The 23,457-nt window shown below is 33.3% G+C and overlaps 1 protein-coding gene across 5 annotated transcripts; it reads right to left on the bottom strand.

Moving 5' to 3' along the window:
* Positions 1 to 1,552: 1,552 nt before the first annotated feature.
* Positions 1,553 to 20,377, bottom strand: LOC148285356 (uncharacterized). Of its 5 annotated transcripts, none has more exons than XM_088226744.1 (4): positions 20,283 to 20,377; positions 4,925 to 5,256; positions 3,547 to 4,839; positions 1,553 to 3,369 (listed from the first exon to the last, which is right to left on the bottom strand). In XM_088226744.1, the coding sequence occupies exons 2-4, from the start codon at positions 5,211 to 5,213 to the stop codon at positions 1,868 to 1,870; spliced, it is 3,084 nt and encodes a 1,027-aa protein (XP_088082870.1). In that variant the 5' UTR covers positions 5,214 to 5,256; positions 20,283 to 20,377; the 3' UTR covers positions 1,553 to 1,867. The 5 variants fall into 5 exon arrangements, with proteins under 5 accessions (XP_088082870.1, XP_088082846.1, XP_088082864.1 ...); XM_088226720.1 differs by lacking the exon at positions 20,283 to 20,377 and adding an exon at positions 17,402 to 19,464; XM_088226738.1 differs by lacking the exon at positions 20,283 to 20,377 and adding an exon at positions 12,687 to 13,554.
* Positions 20,378 to 23,457: the final 3,080 nt, after the last annotated feature.

Genomic DNA, 23,457 nt, shown 5'->3' with positions numbered 1-23,457 from the left:
ATGTGTAATTTTACACACATTAGCATATTTATTATATTAGAGGTCGTAAGCATTATTAAAAACATTTCAAATATAAAATACATATTCCCACACTGCGCTATGTATCTTCAAAAGCATTAACCCTTTTGCTACCTACTTACAATTTTTCATCTGTACATACTTTGAAAAAGCTCAATTTTGTGTATAGGTTTAATGTAGAAAGTACATTATATCATATTAAAACAGATCTTGAATTTACTTACTATCAGTGTGAAAAGTAAGAAAAACAAAGGCTTTTTCAGTTAAAACGTTATAATCGTGGTTTCTATATCTACACCCAGTGGTGGATTGGACTCTACATTGAAACAAAAAATACAGCGAATCACGATGATATGTTGCATGAAGGTAAGCTGATCAGCCTTACGCCCCAGGTGCCAGTTCACGGACAGTGAAATATTGCGGTGTTAAACCACTTTTAAAACAACCTTGCCAGGAATCGAATCCGGGACCTCAACCATAGTAGGCAAATGTGCCAACCATTTGAATTTAGAGGCAGAAATATACATACTCAATTTCCTTATTCAGGATTTTTACCAGAGTAATTATTGAATCAAAAACACACCCTGGTCTGGCTCTACTTTATACGCAGAACTATATGGTTCATCTGACATCAAGACGTAGAAAAGCATGAATAATAATTATTATTATAAATAATGACAAATCCAATTTATAATTTATGCCAAATTCGTAACACTATTTGCCCCTGTGAAAAATTGTAAGCAGATGGATGGATTATCCAATTGTGAACACCCCTGTGCTTTTAGATTAATCTAGATTTAGTATAGTTCAAATAAAATTTATACAAACATTTTGATGCACTTAAATCATTATGATAGGATAGACATTATATCCTTTGCCTATGATGATAAGTACATTATTTAAATACAAGTTACTTTGAGCAAAAATATTTTACAATGGCAATGGGACCAACCATTGTAAATTGTAAGATACACTTTATGATGAATGGATGGGTGCTTACTTACACAACAGACTGTTCTGATTTGCAAAAGTTTTATATACTATATTAATTTGTAGAGAATGTTTAAAAAAATATTTATACTTTATTTGGTATTTCTTTTGAACAATCTTCTAAAGACTCTTGGCAGAACATATTGGCTTCCCAGCATTCGTGTTTATTTATTTTCTTCCTTTTTTTTTGTCGACTAACTCATACTGCTATTATTTTTCAACATCAAAACAAAACAGTTGCAAAATTTGTCCAGGATGTGATCAGGATTCTTAATTCCTATTGGTTAAATCTATCAGCAGACTTTGAAATGGCAAATTGTTTACCGACCCTTTTGAAAAATTGCTTTATTGTTAGTGGTTCAAACTGCATTAAAAGATTTCTGGCATTTAAAAAATAGGGACTCATTTGGGAAGTAATGAATCAAACATAATATTTGAATTTTATTAATTTAAGATGAAATTTTTTAAACTTAATAGTTGTTAGAAGTAGATGGGGGTAGTTAAATTATTATTTATAGTACTTGTACATATTACAATAATTGAGTTTTTCAGATAGTTTGTAATGAGTATATTATTTTAGGACAATACTTTACTATAAAGAAGCATAAGAGTAAGTCATATTTTGCTCGAAAAACTATCCTAAAACCATAACATTTCAGTCAAATTTTACTACAAGAAAATACTTCTACTAAAATTATTATAATTATTAGGTACTAAAACTCACAAATAAATAGTATCAAAAATTTTCTATTCTTAAAACCTATCCGCAGCACAGAAATTTATATACAAACAGGATTCTACACTAAAGGATCATTCTCACTTCTGGAAGAAGTTTTATACATCAAAATCCATAAAAAACTCATTTTGCGGATTTATTATTTATAAGCATTATATTTCCCGGTGCACTGAATGGCCCTATCCTCCGATGTACATCAATAGCGCGTACTGCAAAATAATACTTGAATCCAGCCATAAAATGAGTGAGGGTACATGCCATTGGAAGCGGAAGAGCTTTGACATCCCCAATCTTCTTCCATAAATCTGTACTTGGTTGTGTGGCAGCTTCTTGGTAGGCATATATTTGATAACTAGCAATAGATTCATGCTGAGCTTCAGAAAAGTCTTCCATTTCCCAAGATATTACAATACCATTGTCTACTCTCGCTATTTTGAGGGAAGGTCTCGGAGGGATCCATTTTAATCCGGGAGACATGAGAATTTTGGGATTGACAGAATTAGGCAACGGGGCGGGATGTTGATAATATACACTATTGGGTCTTATCGGGATAGCTTGACCAAACCGCATTACTTGATTCCCTTGTGGTGAGAAATTCCTTATTGGTGAATTAGTTTTATTTCCCAATATTTTACGTGGTCCAACAGAATTGACTCCGCTTTGCCCTTGGGCAGATATGGGAATATAAACAGGGCGTGGGCCGGGAGCTGGATTGTTCATAACATAGGTTGTAGTGATCCTGTTTGGATTAGTTAGCTGTTGAGAATTTACAGGTCTTATTGTCGACTGAATGGCCCTTGCTACTTTGAGAGCAGATTGTTTTGCTGGAGGTTCATCATCAGTTAAGTCTATTGATTGTATAGCAGGTCGCTTTTCAGCACTTTGTTTCTGATCAGAATGTGTTTGGGATAGTACAGTTTTAAGTAAACTCGAGTTATTGGAATTATTTGGAGTGGAATTAGATAATATCTTAGGGGTAAATTTTGGAGATTTGGGTGAGGGTGAATTTGTTGGAACCAAACGGGGTATTGGAACTGTATTGGTTTTTTTGGGAGCAATCTTAATACCAACATTAGCAGCATTAGATACAGGAGATGTTGTAGGATTATTTTGTCCATTTTTCGAGGGCCTGCCTCTTTTTAGACTTGGTGTGTTTGTATCCGTAGAGTTAAAATTAGTTTTTTCGGGAGAGGTATTTAACTCTTGTTGTCGACTGGCAGGTTTTACTGTTGGAAATCCAACCTGCAAACCAACTGACCGGGTAATTTTGATAGGAGTTGGTTTTTCAATTTCACGTTTTTGTTGTTCTTCGCTGACTGTTTTTAACACTATCTGTAAATCTTTATTCTGTTTGTTCAAACTGATAACTTTTTTACGCCATTCTTCCATACTTTTTTCATAAGCTTTTAATTTCAACCGTATGTCACTTAATGCACTTCTACCAGCAATTCCTTCAACTATTTTTACAACACAAAATTCTTCTAAATCTGCTCTCGACATTTCTCCTAAAGAAGGTGTAATACTTTTCATAAAATTTAGTGGAGATATTATCTCATCAGTTTCATTGACTGATTTTCCAACTTCGTTAGTTTTAGCACATTTTGTGGATTCTTCTACACTGGCAGCTAGAAAATATAAGTAAAATTGTTAAAACCAATCAACTACAAAGTACTTTATATAAAAAACTTTTTATTTTTCGGGGTAACCTTTGAATAAATAAAAAAACCATTATATAGTTTGATCACGTATTTCAAAATAAGTAACTGGTGATAAGAAGTTTATTGATAACATTGTGAAATTACCTTTTGTACTCACTCCAGGGGAAGGTAATTCATTAAACTTAGAAAGAGGCGTTGAAACATTATGAAGATTTCCCTTTTGAACATCTTTAACAGAGTCATTTATGAGAACAATATCATCATCATCATCAATAGCAACAATCTGATCTTGCACAATACTGTTTTTACTTTTCTTGGAACCATCATTTTCCTCATCAGATATTAAAACATCAAACATATCAGTTGCACTTGATTTTGTCGTTTCATTATTTAAACCATTAGTTGTGAGTTTAGCATTAGATTTTTCAACAATGGATTCATCCGCATTCGGTATTATTTCTGCATTATCTGCTTGTAAAGTTTCACTCGTGATTGTTTTTTGTAAGTTAGTGATATCATTTGTGACACTTTTAGTTGCAGATACATTGGAGGATGAATCAACAGATTCTGGTTTTTGATGACTGACAGTATCGGAGGAATTTACATTATCAGGTAAAGGTTGATTGGTAAGAGAATTTTTATCGCTATCATCAATTGACATTTTATCTACACTGTCAGTTGATATTTTATCTACATTGTCAGTTGATATTTTATCTACACGGGCAGTAAAAGTTGTAGCTACATCGTCAGTTGATATTTTATCTACACCGGCAGTAAAAGTTGTATCTACATCGTCAGTTGATATTTTATCTACACCGGCAGCAAAAGTTGTATCTACATCAGCAGTTGGAGTTTTGTTAGCAACTGGAACATCATAATTGCTGCTATCAGAAGTTTTTCCATTTTCTGGTAGATTATTGATAGCTGATAAAGATTTACTTAAGATAGTTACACATTTATCATCATTTATTTTTGCTTCATTGAAACTGGTTATAGATTTACTAGGATCATCAGGTTCATGTTTTTCAATTTCAGGTGATACATCTACTATTTCAGTTGAAGATTTTTCAGCATTTAATTCAGTCATTTCTACTTCAATTGATGGTTTAGTTGAACCTTCTTCTACAACTGCATTTTTAATGGCAAGACATTTTTTTTCTAAAATCGATGTATCTGTGATATTAACTTCAGTCGAAGTATTGTTGATGCAAACATTTTCCACAGAGGGGTCTTCAAGTATCGGTGTAATTTCACATGCAGATTCCATCACATCACTTGCAGTAGACAAATTATTTCCAACATTTAATTCATCTGTAGTAGAAATGTCCATGTTTTCGTTTGAAGTACTATTAAAAAGGGTTTCATTTTCTTTATCTTTTGGTTTTGCACATTCATCAGTAAACACATCTTTACAGCCATCTTCTAATGCAACGATATCTGGAAAAAAATATACTAATGTTAAAGTAATCACGATATATAACATGGGACTGTCTTTGGTGTAGTTAATATCATTAAGTATTACCGTTTGAAGATGGAGAAACTGTTTCACACACTCCAGACGTAGTTTTATTTTCTGGTTCTTTGAAATCGAATTGATCAATTTCCATGTTTTCAATTGAAACATTTTCCTTTGGACTAACATCTTCACAAATTCCGTTTATTGCAAGAATATCATCCTTTTGTGAAAGTTTTTCACTCTCTGATGCGCACGCTGTAAGATTGGCAGAGACTTCCATATTTGTTGAAGTATTTTTAAGAGTAGAAGATGGAACTTTATCGCACAATTCTTCAGAATCAGGAATAAGTTGCATTTTATAAACAATACAACTATAAATTAAGCATCTGGCATTTTCCCTAAAAAAAACACAATATTTTAATAGGCATATAGGTGGGTACTTAATTATGAAAGGTGCAAACAGACTATAGTTGAATTTAAATCAAATCAAAGCAGAAAAATCATCCTTGAAAATATAAGTTGCTTAAATTGTTACAATCATAAAAAAATATTTAGTGCGCATTTTCCATTGTGTACGTATTGATACATGTTTATCGTACCCTCAATTTATACATAAAATAGTTTAAAGCCCAAGACACAAACTAGCGGGCCGCCGATGCTAGGTAATTTATGTACTTAAACAGTCTTACATCATGTCTTTTTTTTTTTAATTGTACAATTTAAACCGACGTGCCGTCCAGCTCGAAGTATTTCTCTGAACTGACAAATAAATTAATATATTGTTAGAATTATTTCAGCGCATTACCGCCGGCCATGTCAATACTAATTTCTATGGAGATAGGCGACTCCAGCGTTTTGAAATATTCCCAATGTTTGATTGAATTAATGCATTTATATTATTATTGAACTTATTTTATATGGGATTATGAAATATTTTTTTCATAAAATGTGTGTAATAAGCGCACGGAGCACGACAGAAAACACATTTCGCATGTTTTACATAAGCTATAGCCCTTAATATGTATAGTTCAAAGCAGGCCATAAAAATTATACAATGACAAAAATACTTATAGTATGCACAATTGTTTTTAATACAGAATTAACTATTAATTAACTAGTTCTAAAGATCTATACTGAACACCGGGGTCAAAGTAGAGTATTGAGGTCAAAGTATACTCAGGTCGAATAAGAACACTTAGGTCAAAGTAGAAAATTAAAGCCAGTGGAAGTCACAATAGGATTTAGGGTTAATACAGATTTTGAATTTAGAAAAAAATAGTCAAGCTCTGGAATAGTTAAACTGAGACATTTCAGTCAAAGTAAAATCTTATTATTGTTTTGCATTGTGTATATTTTACTTAAAAAATAAATACAAAATTGGCCAAAGGAAGTCAAACATAGATGTTGGCAGCATTAGAAGATTTTTCACTCTTTGTTTTGAAAAAGTAAGTTTCATAATAAAAGGCTCAAATGATGACAGTATTGAAACAGACCATTCCTCACAAGTGTAGTGTCATAATTTTTTACCGAGGTCACTCACCGTGTGGCGTCATCATTCCACCTACCAAACTCAACACGGATTTTTTTAAAATAGCATTTTAAGAACTACATTTTTCGTTTGGTTAATAAAAAGTACAGAATATAAATAAAATATATTAATATTACTAATTATGCTTTTTCCAAAATTGTGGACTTAACGCAAATATAAATTAAATTATTTTGATAATCTAACTACCCATTGTCATTATAATAAATAATTTATTATTATTATTACCTATTAAAATATTATACAAGTTAATTAGATTACTGACAATCGATTATTATTAATCGAATACGTTATTTTTTTATTTAACACATATTTTAATTCAACTGAACTGCTAACTTTCGTAATTAGAGATACATATTGTTGATAAAATTATATTTCAGTATACATACTTTTTAAGTGTATTACAATAAATATAAATTTTTCATAATTTAACTATTACTTAGATTACATTAATGATCATAATATATATATATTTATAAATTAGAAAAAATATATTGCATTGTGGTGTTATGGTCAGCGCGTTTGCCTACCATGCAAGAGATCTCGGGTCCGATTCCCGACATGGATAATATGAAATATTTATTTAAAAGGGTGTTTTCACACTAGAATATTTCATAGTCCCTGTACTGGTACCTGAAGCGTAAGACTAATCATCTTACTTTCATGTAACAAAAATGATCGAGATACGCCGCGATTGGTGTACCAATGCAGTGCCCTAAGCACTTTTAGGTGCGGAAAGGGAATAATGATGATGAAAAATAGTTTAATTGTTCGTTTGAATCCGTAATTATAATCGGTTATTGAACAATCTAAAAAAGTTAAATTGCGATGCGTAATTTAATTAAAATGTATTTTTGTAACACAATGGGGTCATAAAGTTCAGTGTGATTGATTGAATTCAATTGCACTGGAAGTGCGAAATATATAGAATAGGATTGAGAAAATCATTAAATTATTGTTATCTCACCATGAAATAAACCCGGAACCCCATGTACGATGTCATCACCCATCACACCCCTGGGGCACCATAATTTATTTTCAAACCCACCAAAATTTTATGTTAATTTTTTAATCGGTTATTTTTATAACTGTTATATTGATTATTCGAATTAGAATTAATTGATAATCGTTAGCCGAAAAAAATGACAAGATCGGGGCATCTAAAAGGAAACAAAAAAATACATAGTGCATACGCTTGTTTCCAATATTCCCACATGGCGCAGAAATGTGGACAGTTAAAGCACGTGAGAGGAGAGTATAGATGCCCTCGAGATGTGGTGTTGGCATCGAATGTTGAGGATCCCATGGACAGCCAAAAGAACGATCGTCGAACCCAGAAAGGAGAAAATAATAATCACGGACAGTGTGTCACGAGTCACGACTAAGAGGTAGAGCTGCAGCTCGATGGATCGACCATGTAAAAACAATGTCACAGGTGACCCCACATGGAGCTGTGGAGAGGGTGCATAGCCGTTAAGGGTGGAGACACATTGAACGACGGAGTAGTAGCCGAAAAGTAACAATAAAGTAAAAATCGTAACTGTAACTGGAAACGGGGGAAACAATCGAAAAAAAACCGCCGCGAAAAACTTTTGAACAAATGATCCATGATACAAAATATTTTAAAGTTTCGTAAAAAAAGACTAACATTTCGGTAATGCATTTCACCAACAATAATTAATAGGTAAGTATTACTAGATGAATCGGATATCCTTCTGACCGGCAATTAATTATTCGATTATTTTAATTAATCGATTATGCGCATCACCATTCCAAACATACAATAAAAATGGTTGACTACCCCTGTAGTATTATATTTTAAAGAAAATATTGAGAACCAGCGGAACGTTTGATAATCTGTTTAAAGGGACGCGTACTGTCTTTTCCATTACGATTTACGATTGGGAAAATCAAATTTCTCCCAAATCAATTTTTGGAAATCTTCTAAAGAAAAACTCGAATCCTCCTTGCTTAGAAAAAACAGCGAAAAACGCGTCAACTTATTTAGTAAAATTATAATTTCTACGGCCCTCTTGAAAATAAATTACCCTCTCTTCCACTCAGAAGACAATATTGAACTTTGTGGACTGAATCAATCTGAATCACCGGTAAGTATTTAAAAATCTTTTTTAATATTTGACCAACCACTCAGTTGAATAAAAAAAAATGTATTTATAATTTATAAGCAACATTTGGTAATATACTGAGTAAAAAAATCAACAAAAACTACTTAGACCCAGACCTTACCTCTCGCGTCAGAGATTCGATCGGATCGGTTCCAATTCCTTAGGTTCATTTACATAAGTTTGAAAATCTAATGCCATTACCTACATGTTTTTAATACCTACTGGCCAATCGTAAATATATTCAATAATTCCGCGTGTCCAAATCTACAAATCCTAGTAGCTACGTGGAATGCCGCACGATTAGTAAAATCTAGAACATTTTTTTTATTGATTAATAAAATAAACGTAATTTTGCAGCAATTTAAAACAAAATATTTTTTAGGTTGTAGTGGCCGTTATAATTTAAATAATCGATTCATATGCCCGTATTCAGGGACTAAACTCAAGGTGAGGAAAATATATTTTAATCTCACATGCACATAATAACTGGAAGGCGAGGACAGTGGAATGAATTTTCCTCATCTTGAGTTTTGTCTGCGAATACGAGCAATGGTCGCGAATGTTCTTTGGTCTTAGGCCTTGAAGTGATTTTTCACGCTAACTGCATTCTATAAATAGCATACATTATTGGTGCCTTGCGTGTAGATCGTTTAGCGGGTAAAAATTCAAAGAAACCATCTTAATAAATTTACAGTAACAATAATAAAATAAAAAAAACAGATTTCTGTCAGAAGCGTCAAAACGTCAGAAGTCCGACGCACGGCACGGTTTACGGTACGCCGCGCCGTGTCGCGCTGTTCGCTGTACCCACATAATGCTGATTTATTGGCCACAATATTATTTTATTATAATATAATATCATGTTCTGCGCCTAAATCTTATTCAGTGATTTTTATTATAAAAAGGAACTCACTATAACTAAACCCCACGTTATAAAATATAAGTCCCCCGAAAAGTCCTAAAAAAACACAGAATGTATGAAACTTTTTTTTTACATAATATTGTAAATAACGCCTTTACGTTAAAAGGTAAGCAAAATATACATATAATATCATGTACCTGGGTAATCTAGGTAAATAGTTCAATTGTTGAAAAAAAATATGCATATAAAAAATCTAAATCGAAAAGATAAATCGCGTTTAATCAATACTTGATCAAATAGCAATGTTGCCTTGTTATTCCTAGCGGTGACGTTTGGATTATATTATGAAATAATTTGGCAACACCGCATTGCTTGATCTCGGTAAATAATATTATTTTAGTTGTCAAAGTCAAAATAGTAGTGGTAGATCAAGAAAACAGAATTTGTTATGGATTAAAAAGTGCAACTTACTCTAAACAGCTGCTTTTCTTTTTCCTTCCTTTGATTACACGTATATTTTTTAATAGAAACTAAAATAATGAGCACGACAAGCAAGACCGCCCGTTTGCGACCTCCTGTCACAAATACCGGCGATGCCGATACTAGACTAGAGGACGCTCGCGCATGCGCATTGACGTTTGGTTTTGTTGTAGAACCAGTAGAATTACTGTACTATCAGTAGAACTTTAGTTAAATAATACAGTTTCATTATTTTGTTATACTGACGGAATAGATTAAAAACAATACTTCAAGTAACGAGTGTATGGTTGTTATTTTTTTTACAAGTATTTTGACGGGTTACTGTTACTCTCGGTTGACAGATTAATTTAAAAAAATTACATTAAAACGCGTGCACTCACAATTATTATTTTTTAAATATATAAATCATTTTTAAAATGATCTGACAACGACAAAGATTATTTAGAAAATACAATAATAGTACATTAATATTGCCCTAATGATCTTTGGAATATAAACAAATAATATCCAGTAGAATTTAGTAGAATGACCTTCACGCGATCTTTTGCAACAACTCACACGAAAGCGAGTCAACGATAAAAGTACGCTATCTCTTTTATGTCAACGGCACTACGTAAACGAACTCTTGTTTGTTATCTCTTTCTTGCACTTACACACTACGCTTAGTCCGTTCGGGTTCGAGCAAAATTATTATTACAGTAAGCAAACCACTGTGTGAAAAGAACCACACAGCGCATACTACTCAGTGCCGAGATAGGGGGACTGGAATAATACCCTTTTGTAAAAAAATATCGATCCAGAATAATTTTGGGTGTGCAGCACTGTGTTATGTGAATACGATGTTGCCAGATGATACGTCAGCCGCCGTCAGCAGATAATGTGACCAATTCTACCTTCCAGACTACTAACTTCTATACAATTTCAATACTACTTCTGCTGCTCAAAGTCAGGGGTGAGTAACATTACAACGAAATGTAGGTAGTTGTTTATGATACATACATTATTTCTGCATATGTAGGTATATTATATTTATTCAAACTGAATAATGCTAAATGACGAATTCATTTCAATTGACCTTTAACAATTGATAATTCTAAAGTCGAATAAAAATCCTAATATATCTAATGGTGCGAAAATGATGCTTATCTTTATTAATAACTGTTTACCCAAAACATAAAAAATAGATACATATCATTTAGTTGTCTAATAAGTTAGTCAAATAAGTGATTGTAAAACTGGGTAGGTAATGTATTTGATCAGCAGTGTAGCGGTAGTTAACCTAAAAAATATAAATAATATTTTGAGCTGAACTTCACCAGTCTATCTACTCAATAACATTATTATAATGTCATTAAACTCAATTCACAACATTATTTCACAGCAGTGCCACTATCTAAAGTAGCATTCTAATAATTCCATATTGCCTACGTAGCGTCCGTTTGTCGGTTCGTCGTACAGAAAGTATGAATTTATGTCAGTTTGGTTAGTCGTCATAAAATTTTATTTTTTTGACACGGCTCGCTCGATATGAATAAGGCAACTTGAGCTTTTTTTATTATAAAAGTTGTGCGATCACGAATAAGATAAATATTTTATCAAATAAAAGCTCTTTAATGAGCGTCCGATTGACTTATTTTTTACAGGTGCATTTCTTTATAATTCATTACCAACCGGTTTCGGAACCAAAAGCCGTTCCACATCGATTTCAATAGTAAATAGACGGGGCGTGGTACCGGTATAGTCGTAATTAAGTATTTAGGAGGTGACAAATTGAGTGTAGGTAAAATAAATATTTTAAGAGCAACGCTCTCAGAGCAGCGCAGTGTATCAAAAATACACGTACATTTGATATGGAATAAATATAAAAAAAGGTAAGAGGTCTTACTCGAATATCTAAGAAGCCGGACTGCGGAAATAACCGTTTCGGTCTCGAAGATCTGAGTTGGAAACGACAGACTCGGTAACAGGTTACACCCAAAAGAAACCAAATCGGTCGGTTTATCGACCGTGCGGAAATCTGACAACGTCGTAAAAATACACCCATCGCAGTCGCAACGGGCAAGTGCGAGAGAGACGAAACGGGCCTTACAAAGGCCGGGGAATTCATGGTGCTACTGACGACTGGTGTGTGCTGTGCGGAGAACGCTGCTCGACGCTCTCCCAGATCAAATGCTGCTCTGATAAGCTGACAACTTAGGGGTTTTTGAAAGTACTATTAAAAATTATAACAACGCAATTTACGCGTTGTACAAAGCTGCCTTTTGGTTCTAATCATATCGAAATTTAGTAAGCGGTAAAAGTTTTTTTAGTGTTACCCATCCAACACAATGAAACACACGCGTCATTATCTATAATAGGGGACCGAAAGGACTTTAAATCGATGTTAAAGGATAGTACCCACATGGTACATATTTCGTAACTTGCGTTGAAAAAATGTTTTTTTTGGGTATATTTTGAGTATCTTTTTTTTAATGTTTGAAGCATTAACTTTGTGGAAAAAGTTTGTTTTTTACACACAACTTTATTTTTTAATTTATAACTGACTAGTTTCGGCAACACATTGCTTTCTCCAGGGTTTCAAACGATGAGAGGAAAGGACGGAGGAGGAAGATGGGAGAAGAGGAGAAAAAAGAAAATAGATAAAAGAAAAGAAAAAATATCTATCCCATCCTCTCTTTCGGTTTGTAATTAACCCCGAAGAAGGCAATGTGTTGCCGAAACTAGTTGCTTTTTTATTTTAATCTGTTAAAATAATAAGACTAATTTAATATTGTACTACAACAGTGGCGTAGCTGAGAGAACATTTAAACGTACCTTTTGTAAATAATAGTCACTAGCAGGCAACAATCGGCTATCGCCTACTGTTACATGCTAGAGGATTCGACCCTTTGAGTCTTATGTAATCGGCCGTAAAGGCCTCTTTTATCGGCCCTACTGGCTTTAGTTTTCGGCTCCTCGCAGCTCGGTTGATTAGGATCTCGGTCACCTAAAAGTATCGTCCCTTTGGGCCTCGCTTTTTTGTTATTCGGAATTATCATAATGTAATAAAAAATAATCTCTCACTCAAAATAATGCTACAAAAACCACACAAAATTTACGTAAATATGAAATATTGGTTAGTAAGCGATTAAAATAAAAAAGAAAATAATAAGTTGTTTAAAAATATAACAGTCAGCTGTGGCCGACTGTTACATGCTGGTACATTCGGCTCTTCGGACCTCATTTAGTCGGCCTTAATTAAGCTGTCCTCTTGGTCTAATATATATTAAATACCTACAAAAGAGATCGATAAATTAGCAATTAAAATTTAATAGCGAAGAATCTTTAATTTAAAATAAGAGCTGTCGCAAACTGTTACATGCTATTAAATTCGGCTTTTCAGGACGTATTTAATCGGCCCTACGGGCCTGAATAAATATGTTCTATTGGCCTTATTAAATCGTTGATCGGCTCTTAGGGCCTTGGTTAACCATTTAAAGAACACTTATTTTGGTTGATTTACGACTTGCAAACCAAATAAAACATGTTATTTTTTAAGATAATAAATCTATTGCATTTTTCCTGAATGGAAGACTGGTCTACTTGGTACATTTGTGAAATAATACGAAATATTTAAAAACAAATACTTACCTCAATTCTGTTGGTATATTTATGTACCACTTCGTTCGGACAGGTTAATTAGGATGTCGGATGCACTATATTAGTCATTCATAATACAAAAAAAAAACAATATTCATGAATATTGGCGCTATATAAGTTATCCGTAATAATATTATAAACGATATCAGAATACAAATGAATTATTTTCGAAATGTAATAGTTACATTTCAGGGAATCTATATACAGGTTGCCCCAGAAGTCGACGTCAAGCCGGTAATGGATGATAGAACAAGTCACGCTAGTTGTGAGAAAAATGTAAAAAAAATACAATAAAAAAGTCTTGTATTTTTTTAATTATAGGCATATGAAAAAAAATCGACACCCTGTGATGGTCTTTTAACTCCCGTTACTACAAATCTTTATTTTATTAAAAATAATAATTTATTATGGAATTCTGAATAACGTTTCTTTAAATTGTGGTCCAACGTTTAAAGCTAACTGCTCCAGCTTGAAAGAAAATGTTACTTTTTGCCCAACCAAGTATTTAAAATCAACACTACTCCCAATTTTAACTGACTGAACTGAAAAAAAATGTACTACGATAATTTGGCAAGTAACTTTGAAAGTTGGCGCATTTAATAAGGATTCCAAAATGATACAACACTAGCTTGATTATTTCTTAAATTAGGTGTGGACATTTTTTTTATAATGAAACCCAGTTTTGAGCATTTGTTTCTGAGAGACTAAGAGTCATTTTATGAAGTGTGAGCGAGACAGATAGTGACGCCAATTTTACAAATGGCCGGCTTGACGTCGACTTCTGGGACACTCTGTATATGTTCTCATCATCATTAATGAGGACAAAACAAAACTGAGGATTGCCTCCCAAAACCTCGGCATAATCCCCCACACCTTCACAGGGGGAAACTACGAATTTCAGGTGATCAATTATTTTACTAGGTTCCACAGTCACCAGTAAAAACAGTACACGGGAAGAAATCAGGAGGAGAATAATGGCTGCTAACCGTTGCTACTACGCGCTTCAAAAACAATGACGCATTCTTTAAATGTTTAGACAAGAAGTAAAAAATACAATATCATTCTTATATTTGTGAGGTTTAGGGGTGGGTAAGCTAGCTATTTTTTAGTATGACCAAATGTCTGTAGACAAGGCTGGATTTCACTCCCGGGGAGTTATTAAGATTACCAATTGTTGCCACAGAGAAGGAAAACATTTTTGAGAAGGGAATATGAAAGTCCAGGAATTTACAAGGCCTATGACCCGTCATTAGTATTATTATTATTACTGTATTTGGATAATGTATGCAGCGCCATTTTTGTGAAAATCACCCCAAGGGCACTGTACAGTAAATAAATATCCCAGCACGTCTTGCAGCTACAAAGCACATGGACGGTTGGGATTCTAGTTCCTCGTTTCCAATAGATTACAGCACGCCTTGCAGTTACAGAGCGCATGGACAGTAAGAAATCTAGCCCCAAATTACTTCTTTTTTATTTGACAATGAGCTTAGAGTTTTAATATTTAAAAAAAATATATATTTTAAATAGCAGTTAGATTACAATGCAAAAGTCTTGCAGCCTCTGAGCGCATGAACCGTTGGGATTCTAGACCCCATTTACAAAATTGAGGTTTTTGGCCGGTTTAAGTGACCACTTTACACACTGTGTAACATTCACTTTCAATGTTTTTTTAAGTAAGTCTTCTTTGTTTATTCTCAAATGTAATTTAAAAAAAAATAATTGTTAAGTGTCCTCGGCACGGGAAACCCCAGTGAGGTCACATTATTTTTATTATTAATTATAGTTTGTAAGCAAAAAATATGAATAAATAAAATCTTAGGGTAAACCTGGGGCAAACCGACAGGGGTGGCATACCGACAGGGGGGGGAGGGCATACCGACAGGGGGGCATACCGACACATAGATAAGGTTTTGGACCTTCTGTGTCCATGTCAAATCAAACAAAATATACTTGCTGGCACAATAAAAAACTTTAATCGGCAGACATCAGGTGTTTTAATGTAATTTTTTTGGGTATTATTCAAGACAACCGAGATATGGAAGGAGGTAATGAAAAATACACCACAACACCCAGACTAATTGAGAAAAAAATATTTCTTGGATTTTTTCTAGCAACTGGCGGGAATCGAACCCGCGACGCCAGCACAGTTGGCCGTCTGACCAACTGCGCCATGGCGCCTGTTAAAGTGAGTGATTTGGTGAGGCTATATTACAGTCGGATCGATGGCATGTCTGTGTGACTTAGTAAGGAGAATAACGTAATATTACTAGTTACATCTTTGTTTTACACCACTAACAAAAATATATTACCTTTTGGGGCAAACGGACAGCAACAAAAGGGGGCATACGGACACTATTTTCACTGGTGTAATACAATCTAAACCAAGTTATTTTTTTGAGAGCCACGGTATGTAATCGCTCGACGATTTCTCAACGATGGTATTGGGGTGAAGAAAATATGACTCTAAATGCCTCTACTGCGCTACCTTCAATTTACCAAAAAAATGCCCAGAAAATTATTTTAATCCAAAATTTATGGACCCTGCAATCAGAGGTGAAGAGTAGGTCAATTTTGGGTAAGAGTGGGTCTAGTGCAATGAATGCTCAAAGTTGCACCATGAGGAGTGTAATTCCGATTGGGAGGATCTACAGTTCAGGTTCAATCGGTGTGGAAATAATGTTTAGGATATCGGCTTACCCCATCCAACGATGCAAACCGACAGTATTCTAAGTTATTTTATAATAAATATTTTTAAAGTTGTTTTGATAAAATAAATAAATAAAATTAAACCTGTAATTTTTTCATCGTTTTAACCTTCAAAATCTGTTATAATAACCTGAATTTTATTTAAAAATCCACAAAATCGTCTTAGGCGTTTTTTACGCGTACCATGCCAACCCACTGGCCCGGTAAAATTAGGGCAGGTGGTTACTTATTTATATATATATATATTTTATTCGTTTTTATTTCTTATGTTTCTACTCGTGGGTGAAAATTTTGCTAGAGGAAATTGAGTGAAGATTAGTCGGCCACGTGATGTACGGGTTCGCGCGTTTACCTGCCATTATATACATAAACACAATAATCAATTATTTTGCGATAAAAGTCAGCCCACCCTACGTTTTTTTGTCAGGCCGGGTGGATTTTTGGTTTGGTGCAAAAACGGCCTTATGGGGTCGGTATGCCCCAGGGTTACCCTAATAACTCCTCGGGGTGTATTCAGCCTTGTCTACAAACATTTAGACATATTCAAAATACTGTTGATTCAACTGCTCAACTGGTATAAGAAGTACAGAAATTAAAATGTTTTTTCCGGCGTTGCCTAGTATTTCAAAAAACAATTCAGCCAGATGAATCTCACCCACATCAATAAAGGTTTTAGATCTTTTATTTTACTAAATTAATGTTTATTCATATTAAAGAAGCAGAAAAAAGTTCGATAAACCAATCCGTTTTGCCCATTTTAACGAACACGAAAAATTCATTAACTTTAAACATTTTTAAAGTGACATTTTTGGTGCACTGACCCTTAGTGATAAATCGCACAAGGTGAACATTTGTTTACAATCAATGGTAATGAACAATCGCACGTTTTAATGATATTACAGCACAACTCTCCCCCAATAAGATAAAACAGCGTCCCTCAAATCTAATATGAAGTTAGAGTCCTTGACATTTCCCCAAATTGCCGGTCTTCATAACATTACAGTAACTTCAATAATCCAGATTAATGAGTGCCAGACGTTATCCAGATATGCAGAAATCCGAATAGTAGGATTAACCATTAAATTACGGCAATGTTTTGAAAGAAAACGCAAAATGTACTGTATCACTTTTTTATTGCTTTTGAAATAATACAGCGAATTGGAATCACATTTAAAACTTACTTTATCATCTCCAGCAAAGTTAACTGCTTTGACGAAGAAACTCATTTACCCTTTTATTATTTGTTATTATAAACATCTTTATTTTTTTCCTAGTAACGATCCGGATATTTGGCAATCCGGATGACTGGAGTTCAGATAAACGGGGTTCTACTGCATTTGATTTGTGGTATTTCAGTCATTATTATATCCACGTTCGATATGTTTTAATTTAATTACTAGGTAAAATACATTTTCACAAACCATCGCACCGTCTCCCTGTAAAGATGGACAGAGAGGATAGAATGCCATATTACCCTCTCTTTGCACACAAACCTCGTTTCCTCTACATTCCATACATCTTCAGTCAGTTCAGTCATATCACTCCACTACTTCGGGAACTACACTGGCTACGTTTTCCACAGAGGGTCGAATACAAACTTTGTTGGCTTATGTATAAGTCACTGCACAACTCGGCTCCGGAATATCTAAGGGAACTATGCATTCCAGATGAACTAGCTGACAGGCGTCTCACGCTTAGATCAGCTACGTCTACGGCGAGAGGAAAAGTTATTATACCTCTACGCAAACAGCGCACTAAATTTGGTGAGCGCGCATTTGCGGTCGCAGGCCCTATGGCATGGAATGCTCTCCCAGCAGAGGTGCGAGGCTGTGAAAGTGAAGTGATGTTTCGGAAAAAACTTAAAACCCACTTGTTCTCTAAATCATTTGAATAAATCCGTAGCACGTGACAACAAAATAAATTATTTTAATCAAATTACAAATTTAAAGCTTCAATTAAATTAACTTAACAGTAGAATCACCATGTAAAGCGCCCTTGAGGTATTTTATTACGAAAATGGCGCTATATAAGTTATCCACAATAAATATAAATATAAATAAATCTTCTCGTGCACGCACAATATTAACCTCTCGAATGCCAAACTAGCGGGACGCAAAATGTACCCCACCTGCAGAGCATTTTGCCTACGCGCACCGATTTTTAAGCTTTTTATTGCGACCGTAATTTTTACGTGAAAATGGAACATTATCGCTGATGTATTGTAATTCTTGGTTGGCCTCTATTTAATCTGTATATATACATACTTTTAGTTCTGCAATAACATCTATGTAAGATTATAACACGACATTCTTAGAGTGATAAGTACAATTTTGTACTTTGCCTTAGAAAAAACGAATAAAACAAAGACTGCATCACAAAGCTATGCATTTTTTCAATAAAAAACCAATGTAGGATATACAGACTATCAAAAAGTATTAAAACAGTACGGTATTTTTAAAAATACTGGATAGAATGGACACCTTCTTAAGTCTATGGGGTTCATTTTTAAAACCAATCTACCCGCTCGCCGGCCGTGCTAATTTGTTTGTAAAAATCATAATTTTATTCTATCATATTTTCGAGTATTATATATTTCTAAAAATTTTATAACATTTGCTATAAACTGACATAAACAATGTACTTACTGTTGAATACTTTTTACAAAAAAGCCCATGTTGAATTTATTCCGCGAACTGTCACTTTATTGGAATAAAACTACAGAAACATCGACAATGGTGGCGATTTTATCACTTTTATTTCTCAGAATAGAAAAACACTAAACCGTAAAATCACGATCCATTGAATGCGGTTTTCGGCACTGCTATGATGCCAAAAACGTTGTTTGATGACAAATATTAATTCGTTTATTCAAAAAGTAGTATGAAAACTCCATTTTAGGCCCTAAAATCCACAATAACAAGGAAAATAAAGCGAAATCCGCTTAAATATTTTGAAGCGCAGATCTCAGCTCCGGGACCAACGGGTACAAAAATCGAGAGCTTGGATCTACGCTCTGGCATTCGAGCGGTTAATACATGTTCATGGTTACCTAATAATAATGACTAGTATAGAGAAGATTATGACAGTAAACTATTATTATTATGTACGAATCGGGTAAAAACAAAACAAAAAATAATGTATCGCAGTATTAATGCTAGTCTATGAAATCACATAAAGACGATTCAAAAACACTACAAGACAAAGACAGCTCATGTTGGTAACAAAATGGTAGCGCGGACGCGTGGCCTTGTCGTAGGAAATTATTTAGAAGACGGAAATACGCTGCCAACTGCGGGTCGTCACCATACATCCGAAGATTTTTTTTTTTGTTATATGTAGGTAAAAATTGTATTATTATACCCACTGATAATTTATACAGAGCCATTTTTAAAAATCTTCACAAGGGCGCTGTTCGGTTTATAGTACTTACGAGAATCTATGTTTCCTACCTACCGAGATACTGAGCCTAATTTATTGGTTGAAATCGTATCCTCAGAGTGTGACATGATAAATTGGATAGATACGGTTTTAATGTTGCCATTAATAAATAATAATAATAAAAAAATAGCAACATGGTTTTAGAAAAATAGATTTCAATTTACCTAAAAAATCAATTACTCATAACAAAAAAATACGAGAATTAAAGGTACAAGTACATATTGGGGTATATTTTGTATGTGATAGTCGTATTTACAAAAAGTGTGCAAATTAAAAAAAACGCTGGCGGGATTAGATATGATAGCAAAATACAAATGCATTTGTAGTAACTATTTTATTAAAAACAACAATAAAAGTCCAAACAAAAGCAGAATAAATAATATCCCCCTCGAAAAATATCCGTACCTACATCGTGAAAAACAGATGATTATCATATCCGCCATTACAAATGACAACAACTCTCAATGTTTGTGTCAGTATTTTGTTTCTTGATTAGAAGCCAATAAATTTAAATCACCCTATTCAACATGACGTTTTTAGTTTCAATTTTGAGCTTCCAATTGTTATAAGAAGTTTTAAATGACATTGTGGTGTAAAATATAAGTAAACAAAACAATTTCTTACCCTGTTTATCGCAGCTGCAGACCGCGTATCTACCAGAACGAGAATAAAAATATGACACGTGACACGGGCAAGCGCACGCTTGAGGCGCGTTGATTGGCTGATATAATTCTTTCATTATATTTCTACTTCCTAATTCTAATTTTTATATTTTCAGTAGAATGTTATATGTAAGTATACAGTCAAGCTAAATATTACGTACTATTGAATATTATGGCATTTTAGTAATATCGCAATAATATAAACACCAATACCTTTCTTTTGAGGTTAGGATGTACATAGTTCAATGTTCAAAAATCATTCCTCACCGCTGTCAGTTGTTTCACACAGCAGATAAATACATTTATTGACAGATTTTATTAGAAATTTTAATTGTAAATTAAGACCGTATTTTGATGTTCTACAATGCCTGATATGTGCTATTCTATTTGATGACGGAGATTCTAAAACTTTGACTATTTAGATTTAAACTTTGTGATCTCGCAAGGTGTTTGCAATGAACATTGACTTGCGGCTTAGTTTTCAAATACCCAATCACTGTCCATAAAACAATGGAAAAAGAGAGAGAAACATTGAAGTAATCTTTAAATATATATGTATTTTTGTAAACAGTTGATCCGTTATAGTTAGCAACGTTCTATAAATATTATGGTGTATACAATATATTATTATTTCAATAGATAACTTCCATAGCACCATTAAAAAAAACTTTCAAATGAATGTTAACAAAATTTTGAGTTTGTTCAAATATTTTTCGACAAGGACTAGCTTTAATTAATATCAACATATTACAACAGAGATGGAAAACATTTTGCAGAAGGGAATATGGAAGTCTAGACATTTACAGGGCCAATTACCTATCATTGGCTGAAGTAGACACTTTACATACTGTATGACATTCACCATTCTGCCTATGCTTGGTTATCGATATTTATTTAATTCTGCGAACTGTTGATTTTTTTATAACTTCACAAAAAAATAGAGTAGGTAGTTATATAGAACTATTAAAATACCTAGATACGTAGATACCTATCAATTCTAATACAGAACATAATATTTATTGGAAAAGTTAATTGCTTTTGAAAACCAAAAATAAAATGAATAAGTACCTGTAAAGCGTTTGTGATTTCTTTGCAGGCTCGAAAATAAATCCTAAAAATGTAGCTGTTATATTTTTTACGTATCTACCTATATAGGTCCCCAAAACTTTTTCATCTTCATAATAATCACTAAAATCTTTAAACATTTGCTACGTGTTCTATGGCCAAATTTAAAAACTAAATAAACGTCAAACATTACGACATTGTGTTTTAATTTTATAATGCAATGCGTCCAAATTATAGTGGCAGCGAACGAGCGAACATGGCGACAGTGGATGAAAAGTTTGCGAAGCGCTGAATTGAATGCTGAACAAGAAAAATGTTTTAAAAAGGTACCTAATACATTATTTTTATTGCAATATAAATACATGTTGTAATAAATATTAAATCACATTTATAATGTAATTTAATACTTATACATAATAACAGATTTCTTAATATTACATGCAAGTGATAGAGATTGTTGTTTGAATAATAATATGAAAATAGAATAATATGTATTTTTCATTTTAACAAGATTAAAAAAAACGCTGAATGGTATGTAGGTCGTAATTTTTAGTTACTTAATTTTTTTAAAAGAATTTCTGTACACACAAACATGGACACTACAGTAAAGGGCGTATGTCCAAAGATGTCTCTGTAAGAAAATTGTTTTATATAATCTTAGAGAAACAATTTTTTTTTAGTTTTATTTTAATGGCAGCAAAATGAATATATTTATGAAAAAAATACAAAGTTAATATCGATAATACCTGTCACAAATTACTGTGGGCCGCAGGATAAACATACTGGTCGGCTACGATTGTACGAAGCTAAAGTAGATGCCTACTTGCACTGTATTTTTGTAGCATAACCTTTCTTCTTTTCAATGAGGTTATTCATGTAGTTTCAAAAGAAATCCACAGAGGACACTGTCAACAACTGTCAAACTGCGTTGCCGATAATGCCGATACTACCGATTTTGGGAGAAATCTACCGATCTACCGAAATCTATTGAAATTCTACCGATTTTCTTACATTTTCTTGTTTTTTTTTCGAAGGCCAAAATTTCAATACAAATAAAACGAATACAATGATTTATTGTTCGTTTGCTCACTTAGGTTGCCATCTGTTGATTATTTGATAAACTGCTTATCTATCGTACAGTATTGGCGAATGGTGATTTCCGATTATTTTCAAGTAGGTATATAATTTAGAAACCGCATACGAGCATCAAACAGAAGGTGACTAAACTACTCATAAATGAGTAGTTTTACGTTTTTGACACATTAGTTTCTTTGTAGACGTCGCTTAGTACGCAACTCCTGATTTGAATTTAACTATGCCGTGTTGTGTCCTTTTAAAGTGTAGAAATACTGCTAGGATATTAAAGAAAAGGATGAGATCACATTTCATGTGTAATAAACAAATGAATGTGTAAGTAGCAAATACATTACTTAAAAATTGAATTATTTTTCCATCTGTCAGATTGTCGAAGAAAACAAAATGAACATTTCGTTACTGTTGCCAGGGTAGTAATTTTTTTTACCCTACCTTTTTCATCTAATGAGAGAACTAATGAAAATTGGACCTCAGATTAAATAACTCTGTGGTGGACATTTGACCGACATTATCTTTAAATCATCTTATATCATTAACATAATATAAAAATATCCGTTTTATGTAAAACAAAATTTGTTTTATATTTTTAGTTTAAAGTTCATTAATTCAATTACTCTTATTAAATAACCCTTTACTTATCTACTCTGTTGTGTCAATCAATATTTCCGCGTGCACAATAAAATTTTAGAGAAATTAACATTTCTTTTTTTTTTTACCTTACATTTGTTTTATGATTATACATTTCCCATCATGCAACATTACGCGGTGACATCACGAATGCGAACGATGAAAGTAGGGCATAGTGGGGGGATTTTTGGACACAGTCCAATGTATTCGAATATGTTTCAACGCTACTTCTGGACTATACTTAATTCTATGTCATGAGCTTAGAATTTCTTGACATTATTGAAAAATTGATATTTCTCTTTGTCTGTTTTATGAGGTAAAATGTAGGCGGATCCAATCACCTGTCAGCT

The sequence above is a fragment of the Micrasema longulum genome, unplaced genomic scaffold (genome assembly GCF_059751315.1).
Source record: "Micrasema longulum isolate JH-2025_06_02 unplaced genomic scaffold, ASM5975131v1 h1tg000040l, whole genome shotgun sequence".
NCBI classification, from domain to species: Eukaryota; Metazoa; Arthropoda; class Insecta; order Trichoptera; family Brachycentridae; genus Micrasema; species Micrasema longulum.
Note: the sequence above shows the minus strand (reverse complement) of the source record. Positions and strands in the feature narration are given on the sequence as shown.

What these genes read in the sequence shown, in the direction of transcription:
- LOC148285356 (XM_088226720.1), bottom strand. An exon ending in AGTTTCTCCATCTTCAAACG is followed by an intron (nt 4,840 to 4,924) that starts GTAATACTTAAT and finishes ATTTTTTTCCAG; the next exon opens with ATATCGTTGCATTAGAAGAT. An exon ending in CCCTGGAGTGAGTACAAAAG is followed by an intron (nt 3,370 to 3,546) that starts GTAATTTCACAA and finishes TATATTTTCTAG; the next exon opens with CTGCCAGTGTAGAAGAATCC.